Here is a 12816-nt window from a genome sequence, read left to right on the forward strand (position 1 = left end):
ACACCACCACGCGGGACTGGAACACATCTTTCTGGCCTCATGCAAATTTCACTCCCACATTAGGTGCCATGCACACATCAACAGGCTGAGTGGCGCCTTCGGCCCCCAAGGCTATGCATGGGGACACGGGACCTTCTGGTCACAGATGTCCCCTTCCTTTCCACACTCGGTGTGTCTCTCAAACCACCCCGCTAAGTGCAGCCGGCTCACCTGGATCTGCTGCAGTATATTCTTGAGCTGAACCAGAAACTCCTTGGCCTCTTTGGCCTTATCTGAAACCCCGTTTAAGGCCTGAGACAGCTGCGCCTGGAAAAAGACAGACATATCGACGTGGGGTTAGGTGCAAAGACAGGCGGGCCATTTGAGCTTCACCAGGAAAGCCTGTGTTGAGGAGAGGGGAGGAACGGGTTCCACAGGTAAGCTTTCCCCATTTATGAAGGGAACATGGCTGATGTGTGGCCCCTAGCACGGTCGCCTGCTCCCAGCAGTGCTGGGCGGTGTGGCCTGGCCATGCTCTTCCACCTGACCTCAAAGAGGCAAACAGATGGGGGGCACTTGCTTAATTGGTTGGAGCCGACACTCTGCCGGTGATGTTTCCAGAGCCCTGGACACGAAGACGGGTAAGCCCTTGCCTTGCTCAGGCCCTTCTCTTCCTGTGGTGGCCTAGCCCTCATCAGTGGGTGTGTATGAATATCCCAGACTCCAGGCCAGCTCTGTCCTCCTCAGCCTCGGACCTGGGTGTGCCCCAGTGGGATGGACAGGAAGAGGCCTGTGGTCGTATGTGGGTCCATACTGGGCCGTACGGACTGGGATTCCTGAGGGGTCCTCTGGAAAGGGTACACGGGCTCCTGTGTGGGCCCCTCAGCCCTGGGGACCCTCACCCTGCAGAGAGGGGTGTGACCAGCAGAGCCTGTGGCTCTGAGGCTGAGGGCCAGTGACGAAATGCAGCGGAACTGCAAGCTGAGCTCAGAGCCATGGCTTTGGCACTCTGCTTCCTTCCACCAAACCACCCGCACGCAATCGAATCTGCCTCTAACCCAGCGACGGAGCACACTTGATTTTTAGCACGAGCTGCAGTTTTCAGAGTAGAGAAGTTGAAAATGGAGCAAACCGGACCGGAAAGGCCATGGCTCCCCTGCCCCACCCTTTCCTTTCTGCAGGAGTCTGCTCAGATCCTCCTTGTCCGTGAGGCCTCTCTTCCCTTCCCCTGGTCTTCAGACCGTTGACAGCACCTGGCCTGGAAGGCGTGTCTGCCCTCTGTCTTCCTTCCTAGGACAGGGCTGTCTACACACAGCACCGGCAGAGCCTGGCGCACGCAGCACGAGCTCAGGTCTGCTGCATGAGTGAGCCGAGTGCAACTCTAGACTGGACCATGGCTCTCACAGTGGTGGCATCACAAGGGACCTCGTTAGAAATGAGGTCCTGGTTCCACCCCAGAACTGCCCTGAGAAGGAATCTGGGCTCAGCACGGCCTCTGGGGACTCTAGAGCAGTTAGAGACCAGCCTCAGCTGGACAGCGGTGGTGACTGATTTGGAAACAGTTGGGAAAACACTGAGATGTCGGAGGCCAGCTCAGGTGAGGTCCAGTGTGGGCTGCTCATGGAGCTCTGGAGCCTTGGATGGAGGCCCAGCTGGGTGGTTCCTGGGTGATGCATCCCTTAGTCTGTGACTTCACTGACCCCAAGTTGGGCTGAAGCTGCCCCCCATAGCTCCCCCAGGAGCATCCCCCTCTGCTGTGGCCTCTAGGCCGTCCCCCAGCCAGCGGGACTCAGGGCAATGACAGAGGTGCTCCATGTCACTCTGTCTAGACTGGTAGCCACTGGCCACAGGTAGCTCCTGAGCAGTGGCAGTGGCTGATGTGACCAGAGTTGCTATCTTTCTATCTATCTATTTCTTTTGGCAGTACTGGGATTTGAACCCAGGGCCTCATGCTTGAAGCAGGCACTCTACCACTTGAGTTGCTCCCCCAGCTCTTTTTGCTGTAGCTACTTTTCACACAGGGTCTAGTGCTTATTACCAGGGTCAGCCTGAATCTTGATTCTCCTACCTATGCCTATGCTGGGATTACAGGCCTAAACCCAGCACACCACCTTGCTTGTTGAGATGGGGTCTTGCTAACTTTTTGTTTGTGCTGGCCTTGGACTGTGATCCTCCCAATGTCTGTCCCCCAGTAAGGAGCTGCTTTTAAAATATTACTTAGCTTACGTTTGAACTGGCACACGTGACCAGCAGCTACTGCAGGGAGCACAGGAGTTCACCCCCATCTTTGGAGGGCCCAGGCCCCAGCCTGTCTCAAGATACCTGCCCTAGAAAGGAGGTTCAGGTGCCAGCATGGTTCACAGGTCCTGAAGGGCATTTTAATGACAGGGGCTTCCAAGTCAAGTTTTCAGTGTCCAAAAGAACAGCATCCCTTCCGGGAACACTGGCCCAAAAGCTTGGCCATGAGGCTATACTGCCTCTCCCCCGCCCCCACCGGCACACACACACACACACACACGCACACACACACACACACATACACGCGCGCGTCTCAGGCAACAGAAGCCCACAGACCACAGACCAGGTGGCTAAAAACCAGACATTCCCCCTGGGGCTGGAAGTCCTGGATGAGGGGCCAGTGTGATTGGTCCCTGGAAGGGGCCCTGTACGTCCTGTGCACACCCACAGCCCTGGCTCTTTCCTTTCTAGAAGGTCCCCATCTCATCTTGGGGATCCACTCTGATGCCCTTACCCATTCTGAAGATGAGGACCTAACATATGAGTTTGGGGGCACACCCACACTCAGCCAGTAGCATCTTGCCACAGAGGGCCGCCTCCCCACCCTCTCACTCTGCATCATTTCAAAATCCCTTCTTCTGTCTTTGCATTTCTTGGCAGCAGCCTTCACAAAGCAGAGCACAGGAAATGCTCCCAGCTGAATGAACACAGAATTGGCTGACTAGAGGCCTGTCCCCACCACTTGGTGTGGGTGGGGGGTGGTAAGGTCTGGCATTCCTGCTTGTGCTGGAGAGGCCAGTGAGTGAAGGCCACCCCCTGCACAGTCCCTGGGCAAGTCCAGTAATGCCCTGGCCAGTGCCCCCACTCCCAGGGCCAGCTGACTCTCTGCTTGGTAAGGATAAGAACAGAAAGGTCTAGAAAGAGACCATGACCTGCTCAGTGCCTGACCCAAAGGGGACTGTCTTCTAGCTCAGCCCGCACAGCTTCCAGGCCCCGCAGACTCACTGCCTGATTTTCACTGCTGTGCCATCTGGAGAGGTTCCCAAATAGAAGCCACCCCAGGGCCAGGTGTGCTCAGCCACATGAGGATCCCCTCACCCTGGTGTGGAGGGCGGAGGACCCTAGCTGGGCAGTGTAAGAGCCAGCTGCCATTGAGGGATTCCTTTTCTCCACCTCAGGGTCTTCTTGTGTGAAACGACTGCAAGTCAGCTGTCCTTGTCCGGGGAGAGTGCCATGCAGTCTTCGTCTGAGTTGGCCCTGGGGGCGTTGACCATGCTGAACTCTCAGAAAGAAGTGAAATGTCCTGACAAAGATGGAAATCGTTTTTAAGGCCAAGTGGATTTTAACCTGAATCCCAAAGCTGCGCTTTGTAGCTTCCTGGTCCCTTGAGTTACAGTTGCCATTCCCGTAGAGTTGAGTTTAGATACGGTGTCCTTGCTGGGTCCAACCAGCGCCTGACTGCCCCGCTTCCGTGTTCACCAGCAGCACGGGAGCAGCTCGTCTGCACACCAGGAGCCGAGCTCAAGATGCTTGTGGCTGCACTCAGTCCCTGGAGCACGCAGTGCACGGGGCAGTGGGCAGGGCAAGGGCTTGGGCCAGCGGGCTTCCGATCCTGGATCTGTGTTGTCCTGGGCAGATTCTTCCTGAGTTCTTAGTGTCTGCCTGTCCTTGGTAGAGGGGACTGAGAATATGTTAATTCCCTACCTACACCTAGAAATGCAACACAGGTGTCCCCTGCGTCCTTTATAATTGTCCAATCTGGGTCCCCCATCTGTGAGTGTAGCTCACCCCGGGACGCACCTCTATTTTCAGTTCATACAGCTGCTTATCCGATTCCCACATGTGTGCTTCTGTCTGCGTGGAGAGGCCCCTAAGTCACCTGTGTAAACCTTGCCCCATGGAAGGACAGGATGTTAGAGGCAGGAACTTAGAAATGGGAAAGTCCAACTCCTTGTTTTGCATTTGAGGAAGCTGAGCTTCTGCTGGAACACACGCACTGCACAGGAGTGGAGGAATGTGTCACCTACATACAATGTAGCTATTGCGTATAAATGTGTCACTTACACACAGGAGTGTATAAATGTGTCACTGTGTTACGGTTCAAAAGCACTCAGTAGCTTACATGAGCAGTCCCCTCTCTAAGCGTGCAGACTAAACTTGTCCACGAGCGTGTGGATAATTTAGAGCCATTCTTATTTGACGGAAAGGGCTGGACATGGGCAAGCTCTGTCCCTATAGGCATGAAAAGCGTGGGGACTAGGACCCGTGTCAGTAAAACGTCTGGCTATGTGAACGCCAGTAGAGCCACCCACTAATGTTTGGGGGACCCTGTGCCACTTAGGAAGCCCTTCCGTGTGGCACTGTTGAGGCCAGGTCCCCCAGTAGAACTCAGTACCCTCCGCAGGAGTAAAGGGCAGGTCCTGGCTCAGTGTCACCGGCTTGGGGGGGTAGAAGCAGTGCCCAGAGACTTGGCAATGGCCACTGCTGAATGTTCCCTCTAGGGACTGAGTCCTGAGTATCTGGACAACTTCAGAAAAGTTCGATTTATGCCTTTTCCCTTTTGCACTGTAGCAGAAGAAATGGAATTTAAGCCAAATTAGACTGTCCAGAAAAAGGTTCAGAATATAAAAAGAAGTTCAAAAAGACAGTGCTTCCACCCTCTGGGCGCTGGGCCCTAGTCCAGGAGCTGTGTGCGGACCACGGAATGTCCATCTCTGCAGTTCAGAGGCATCAAGGAAAAAAGGCCAAAAATTACAGTTAAAAAATAAGTCTAAATATTGGCCTGGGGGGACGCTATTGATTTCCAAAGCATTTCCTCGTTTTCTGCAACAAAAGGGAAAGGCAGAAAAGATAACCAGGGCACACACGGGAAGGAGAGGCCAGACGGTGGGACCAGAGGAGCGTGCTGACCCCAACGGCCCAGGCTGCGACCTGCGGGGTCGCACCCCGCCAGGCGGACGCGTCCAACAGCAAAGATGGACCTCTGTTTACACCGAATGCTGCTGCAGGTCACTGGCTGCTCAATTTCATATCCTCTGCTGTTCAGCATCCAAACCGAGGGAGCAACGCCCACCCGAGGCATCCTAGACCCCAGCAGAGGAAAGGGGCTGTGGCCGGGCCAGCACAGCTCTGGAAGCTTCTCCCAAGAGAACACAGCATCACTCACAGCCCAGTGCCCGAGCAAGACACAGGCCCCGCCTTGCATCAATGGGACAAGGCCTGTGACTCTCCCACAGGGAGAAGATGGTTGCGCCAACAGTAAGGCTGGCACAGCAGCCTCTGTAGCAGGCAGACCTCGGCTCTCCCGCAGCTTTGGGCTTTTGGGCGAGCTCCCTTTCTCTGGTAGAACCTGTCGTTCGGGGGCTGTAGTACCTCTCTCTCGTTCAGTGGAAAAGGAAACACCGTACCAAAAAGTACATGTAAGAGCTCTTGCCATGAGCTGGTGGCTCACGCCTGTAATCCTAGCTACTCAGGAGCATCACAGTTAGAAGCCAGTCCAGGCAAATAGTTTATGAGGCCTCTATCTTGAAAAAATCCATTACAAAAAAAGAGCTTGGTGGTGTAGGACCTGAGTTCAAACCCCAGTACTACAAAAAAAAAATCCCATCAGGAATTTTATCCTAAGGGATAGATAGATAGATAGATAGATAGATGATAGATAGATATGTGCCTTACTGGTGGTTGTCTCTGGGATGTAAGGGTACAGGTGAGTTTTCACATTCCCCTTGTATCTTCCCTGTATTGTCTTCATTTTAAAAAGTATTATCTTTTGTAATCAGAAACAAAAACTATCTTCATTTTTTAAAACTTCAAGTGTTGCCAGGCATGGTGGTGCACATCTATAATCTCAGCTACTCAGGAAGCAGAGATAGGGAGATTATGGTTCAAGGCCAGCCTGGGCAAAAGTTAGACACTATACATTTGCAAATAAATGTATGTATACATTTTCATTCGTTAAGATCGAAACCTATTAAGAGTGTTTAAAATGGTGGGGGAGGGAGAGGGAGTAAGAAAGAGTAATAGAGAGGGTGAATTTGATCAAAGTACATTTTATGCATACATGGAGATATCACAATGAAACCCCTTTTTACAATTAATATACACTAAAAATAAAAGAAAATTAAAAAGCTGGCTGAGTGCTGGTGGCTCTTGCCTGTTGTCCTAGCTACTTGGGGCGGGGGCTGAGATTGGGAGGATTGTGGTTCCAGCCCAGGGAAATAGTTTACAAGACCCCATCTCCAAAATAACCAGTGCAAAATGGACTGGAGGTTTGTCTCAAACAGTAGGGCACCTGTTTTGCAAGCGCAAAAGCCCTGAGTTCAAACCTCAGCCCCACAAAAACAAAAGCTGGTGTGGTGATGCACAACTGTAATCCCAGATACTCAAGAGACAGAAGTAGTAGGATCTCTACCAAAGGCCCACCCAGGCAAATCAAGAGACCATATCTAAAAAAAGCAAAAAGGCTGAAGAGGTGGCTCAAGTGGAAGAGCAAGCACAAGTCCCTGGGTTCAATCCACCAAAAAGAAGAAAAAATTCAAATCTGATTGGAATTTTCCACTCTTGAGAAGCTAAGCCACTTAACAACTGGAAACTAAGGGCCACAGAGCTCTTGCCCCAATATCCTCTGCTTCAGGGTGCTTGGACATCTGAATAATGTCCTACGCAATGATAAAACTTCTTATTAAGACTCTTGGGGGGCAATTTTCCAATGTAATTACTTTTGGTGACTCACAAAGGCTCGGGGGAAAGTCCAAGGATGAAAAGACGCCCTTTCAAGTGTCCAGGTCTCCTCTGTACCTTCTATCTGCCCAGGCAGCAGGGCCCTCATTTATGTGGTGCCACCACCCAGTGCCCCACTGTCCCCTTCCTCCACCTTCCTTCTCCCCAGCCCTCAGCTAGCCTCAATGCCAGACTCTGCCAGCTTTGGGGACAGCAGCTTGGATGGGTGTTTTCACAGGGGATGAGGGACAACTTCCTCTGTTTGCTTGGTACATTTCTTCCACTCAGTGCACTATTTATCCAATAATTAGTGACGTTGTGCTGTAGGTTAAGAGTGTCCCACAAAAATTCCTAGGATGACACCCGTGCCCCAATACCTCAGGGGTGACCTTTTGTTGGGAAATGGCTTGCTGTGGATGTAGTTAGTTAAGATGAGGTCACATGAACCCATTAGGACCAGAGCCTTATAAAAAGGGAATGACACGAAGACTGGAGTTAGGCTGCCACCAGCCACAGAGCCACCAGAAGTGAGGGGAGAGGCCTGGACCGGATTCCTCCAGAGCAGGGCTCCGCCAACACCTTGACCTCAGCCTCCAGCCCCAGCACTGCAAGGTGATGAATTTCAGCTGCCCATGAGCCCATCGGATACAGTCATTTCAGCTGCACACATCCTTTCCTATGCAGCCCCAAGATGGAATCATGATGGCTGTGTCTTCCACCACATCACACAAATGGCATTGAGCTCACCGGGATAAGGAGAGGAAGGCCACGGTCAGGTACCTGCAGGAAAGGAGCCATAGTCACACATATCAGCCTCTCATGAGTAGAGAAACTGAGGCTAAGAGAGATTAAGAAATGTACCAAGACCTCCAGCTCCAAAAGGAACCAGATCTTTGCAGTTCCAATCCTGGTTCCATTACACTTACAATGGTAAACTACAAGGTTGGTCCAAGCAACCCCAGAACCATGTCCCCTAGGCATCCATCCAATGTGACAGGTGCTGCTTCTCAGCCCTGCCACCAGGGCAGCGGTGGCCATGTTTTGCCCTCCTACCCGGCCTGGACCAGTAGGTCTCAGCCGTGCACTTGCAAGTATCATCACCATTATGGTGGTAACAGCACCTCACAATCAAAACCTTCCTCTCTGGGATCGGGCCAGCTCCAGTCTTGGTGACCATCTGGGATGGCTCTGGCCCGAGCACATCCGATGAGAATTTATCTCAGAGTTTTCCCTCTGTGGTCAAAACATCAAAGTTTTGTTAGACATGGCATCGTCTCCCTCCCTGCTCCAGGTGAATCAGAGTCAACCTGGGGACTCTACTGACAGGTTCTAAACTTCAGGACGCTCCAGGTAAAGGCAGGCAGGGCTGTGCGGGGACCGGCACCCACCCATGTTCACTGCGGACACTGCTTGCTACGGGAGTACACTACTAAGCCCATAAAATGCATCCTCTCACTAGTACGAGGTCATTCCATGGTTACCTCACCCCATGGCTAGCAGTAGAGTTTTAGGACTGTTGTCTCCACTGCAAGTTTCCCTGTGCTCTGCTTTCTACTGCCTCTGTAGCACCAAGGACTCCAGCGTGTCTGGCCAGCCAGCTTCCACTCGTTGTATTTCCCAGACAAGAGGAAATGTGCTCCCTCTGGGAACAAGTCACTCCAGTTAGTCCCCAGCTAGTGCCTGTCATCCCAGCAGATAGGTGATGGGAGGGAGGGGAGAGCCACTAATGAGCTCAGATGGCTGTTTCAACATGGGTTAGGCAAAGTGTGATTCCTCCGCCCTTTTCCCACACTGTCCCTTGGAACGACCCTTCCTTTGTGGGTCACTCTGCTCCGTGAATCAACGGGTGTGTAACAGGGTCTGCTCTAAAATAATAGCTGGTGGTACTGACATCAGAATACATCCCAGCGTTACGCCCTCTTCATTCATCCAATAAATGTTTTTCTCGGCCTCTTGAGTGCCAGCTGCGGTGCCAGGTACTGGGAGAACAAAGATAAAATGAATCCGACACCGTCCCTCTTCCCAAGACCTTCAAGGTACAGCATCATTTAGGTTTGTGATACCTAAAGACGGCTCAACAGATGAAGAGATTCTGTCAGTTACAAGACATCGCTGACAGGTGTGAATAATAAGACTCTAATCAAGTTGGGATTTTATTTTTAAAGCTTCCTCTAGTGTGAGAATAAATGCCTGCCGAGACCCTGAGAACATCCAACTGGCAGAAAAGTAAAACCTGTCACAGCAAGGCGCGTTTGCATGGAGACAGCCAGGCAGTAATTCAGATCAAACCCCAAGAGTTCCAAGAATGAGCCTGGAATGGGCTGTCTGGTGCACAAAGCACTGGAACAGAATCCGACCTTGCTACGAGTACGGGGCACGTGTTGGGCACAAGGTCCTCCACTTCCCATAAACCAAACTTCCTCTCAGGCCAGCTCCAGTGCTGGCGACCATATGGGATTGCTCTGTGCCGAGCACATCCGATGAGGATTTGTCTTAGAGGTTTCCCTCTGAGGTTAAATTACCAAAAAAAAAGAAAAAAGCATTTGTCTTTTGATTGGATAGCTCCTTCCTTTCACTTACCCAAGTCTCCCTGATCCACTGAAACCCAACTCCTCCACTCCCCTCTGTGCTCCATGTGTGCTGAGCACCAAGTGTCTGTGCGCTGGCATTGGTCTTGATTTCTTGTACATGAGCTGAGAGATGAACCCACTTGTCCACGTAAACGACAGATCCAGAATTAACTTCTGTGTCAACCTTTTAGGTTCCTTCCTGACAACTTCCTCCTGGGAACCTCTTTTCTTATTTAGTTTTCTTCTCTCCCCCTCTCCTCCCCACCTCTGACCCAGGAACTGGGAAGCAAATTTAAATATTTAAAGGGTTTTTTCTGCCAGGGTTTGCAGACAGAGTGAAATGATGAAAGTTTATAAGAATCTTCAAAAGGGTTATAGCCTGGTTCTTCCTGTCCTCCACTGAACTTTAAATGAAGCTAAAGATTAATCCTGCTTTGCCTCTTAACTAGATGTCCGCTTCCATGGCTTCTGAATCCACTTACCCCATCATTCTTTCCCCCATTGCCTCCAGCGCTAAGTGGTGCTAAAAGGATGGGTAATTCAAGGTTCCTCCCTTTTATTAGACATAGCCCTGTGTTTCCCAATGTCTCTCTGCTTCAGCTGAATATATGTCAATCTCTGGCACTCTTCCAGCAGGTGATAAACTTCAGTAACCTTGCTGGGCAGGCGGGGCTGTGCGAGGACCAGCACCCATCTGTGATCGTTGCAGATATTCCACCAAAGGGAACCAGCTAGAGAGGTCAACATCACACCCTCCAAATGAACTGATGGGATGTAGTGAAACTCACATGACAGATGTGACATGAGACGGGTGTCTGTGCTGTCTCTACCAGGCATGGTCACCATTTTGAGTCTCTCTCCTAGATGGGGCTGCTGGGGAACAGTGGCATGTCCCAGGGACCGGGAAGATGCCTGATCCAAACATGTCGGGGAGCATTTGGTTTTTGTGACAGTCACTGAGGCACTCTCTTAATTAGGGGACCCTTAATGCTGCTTTCCAGAGGACTCTACTTCTCTTTGGTTTCATCCAAACCTATGGCTTGCCTGCTTGACTGATTACTTCAAAGGAGATCTGAGGCAGCTTGCAAGGGTCTGTGCAATTCCAGAAGGCATAACTTAAAAAGAAAGAAGACTCCTGATAGCTGAGGAAGAGGAGAGGAAAACCGCTTTCTTCCTGGGTGAGCAGCGGAAACCACCCTGGCAGTGCAGGGGCCCCTGGGGGTGGGGAGAACAGTAGCTCAAGGAAGAAGGAGAGGCTGAACAGGAGGCTGCCACAGCCCGGGAAAGAACCAGTGAACTCCAAGAGAGGTCAACAGAAGTTATCCAGACTATCCCCAGATTTAAAAAAACAAAACAAAACAAAACAAAAAAAAGAAAGAAAAAATGAGCATCCATCCAAGAACCATGGGATGATATCAAACAATCTAACACACATGTCATTAGAGTCCCAGAAAGATGAGAGTGAGAGAGAAATATGAGAACAGAGCAGAAGTATCATCCACGGGCACCACAGATGACAATTTTGCAAAAATCACAAGAGACAGCAAACCGAGAGTCTGAGAAGCTGAGTAGGATGTGAATGTGTCAATGTCTCTCCACTTCTGCAGCCTCTCCCAAATTCAAGTTCCCCCATTCCATAGCCCAGTGGACGACAGGAGCCTCTAGCTAGTCTTCCTGCCTCCCCACTCTTGTCCCTTCACCCTCTACCATCCATTTCCCAAACAAGGTCAGACTGACATTCTAAAATATAAACATCACTCCTCAGCTTAAACCCATCTCCAGGGGCCCCATGGTGTCTACCTCGATATCCAACCTTCTCCCAAACCTGCCAGCCCTGTGTGCTGCGGCCTCTGCCTAACTCTCTGCTCCTGACACTTGTGCACATTCACGAGCCCACGTCTGCCCTGCAATTGTCCCAGCTTGGTGTCTGGCGCTTGCTTCCCTGTGAGGTGTGCTGCCCTTATTTTGAATTCATCTTCCTCAGAGACGATTTTCAACCTTCCCCACAGAAGAGGTCCACCAAAGTACTTTTGTCATGTTATTTTTCCTTCCACTGCAGTATTCACTATGAGAAAACGTCTATTATCTATTTGGTTATCTGTTTTCCTTCTCCTGTGGCTAGATTTTTGCCCTGTGAGGGAAGATAAGTCCTGTGGCCTTGGGGCTTAGGATCATGCGTGGCAGGACACAGGTGTTCACAGCTCACTCGTGACATGTAGGCAGATTAAACAGCAAACACTGTGAGAGAAATAGCCTCAGAAAGAGAACATGGTGGCCAAGAAGTGTCATCAGCCTTGGTTACACAGCGAGGGCTAGACGTTGCTTTTAGTTGTGTGGACTCACAGCTAGGTAGACGTGAAATACTACCAGATGGCAACGAGTCACACACAGAGAGGAGAGGCAGCGGGTCTCCTCTCCTCTCCAGCAGCATTTCCTCTTGTTCCCATTTATTGGCTTCCTGATAATGTAGCTATTGCCTAAAATCAAACTATAAACAAGCATTGGGAGGTTGGGCAAGTACAAGTATTTGCCTAAATTTCCTAACGCAGACTTGACCTAATTTTTCCTAATCTATGCACCATCTGGACAGATTTTTCAGATGGCACGTGACCAAGACCCAGCCCTTCCTTCTGGAGTGAGTTCCAGTCTGACTTCGTCCCTACTCCTGGGTTCCTCGGCCACCTTGTCTTACCCTGGGGGGCTCTGCGGAGCCTCTCTTTCCTCCAAACCACCCCACTTGGCCTGGGTGCTCATAAAGGGAGGAGCGGGGCTATCTGATCTCTCAGCCCCTCTCACCTAACCTCTTTTGTCCTCTTTGTTCCTAACAGGGACTCTGGCTCCCCCACCCACCCCACTTGGACTCACTTTTCCTGCTGCCCCATTTCAGTTAAAGAGAAGGCAGTGCCTTGTCTCTGTCCCCATTATTTGAGACTGGCTGTCTGCTAACTCTTTATTTCATCTACACTGTCACTCCTCAGGCTCCATCCTACGCACCAGTGTTTGGTTCAGATCCACACATAGAATCCTGTTGCCTCTTTATAGTTATTCGAGACATAAACTGGGACTGATAAAGAGCTGGTGTGTGTGTGTGTGTGTGTGTGTGTGTGTGTATGTGTTTTTGCGGTGCTGGGGATGGAGTCCAGAGCCTCAGACATGCCTGGCAATTGCTCTACCACTGAGCTACACCCCCGCCCTAATGAGCCATGTTTTCACAGAAACATCCCACAGCTTGCCATGTGAGTTTAGCCTCTTCACCTCGAGTTTCCTCCTCTGCAAACTAAAGAGGCTGTGGTTTAGAATCCCTGTTAGG

The 12816-nt window shown here is 51.1% G+C and overlaps 1 protein-coding gene across 3 annotated transcripts in view; it reads right to left on the reverse strand.

Annotated features, from left to right (window-relative positions):
• The window catches only part of Trim67 (tripartite motif containing 67), a 45704-nt gene that overhangs the window by 24630 nt on the left and 8258 nt on the right, over positions 1 to 12816 (reverse strand). For all 3 annotated transcript variants that reach the window (XM_020176644.2, XM_074056878.1, XM_020176643.2), the window contains exon 2: positions 211 to 306. In XM_020176644.2, the coding sequence (XP_020032233.1) occupies positions 211 to 306 (96 nt within the window). The remainder of the gene's footprint in view (positions 1 to 210; positions 307 to 12816) is intronic.

The sequence above is a fragment of the Castor canadensis genome, chromosome 15, assembly GCF_047511655.1.
Source record: "Castor canadensis chromosome 15, mCasCan1.hap1v2, whole genome shotgun sequence".
NCBI lineage: Eukaryota > Metazoa > Chordata > Mammalia > Rodentia > Castoridae > Castor > Castor canadensis.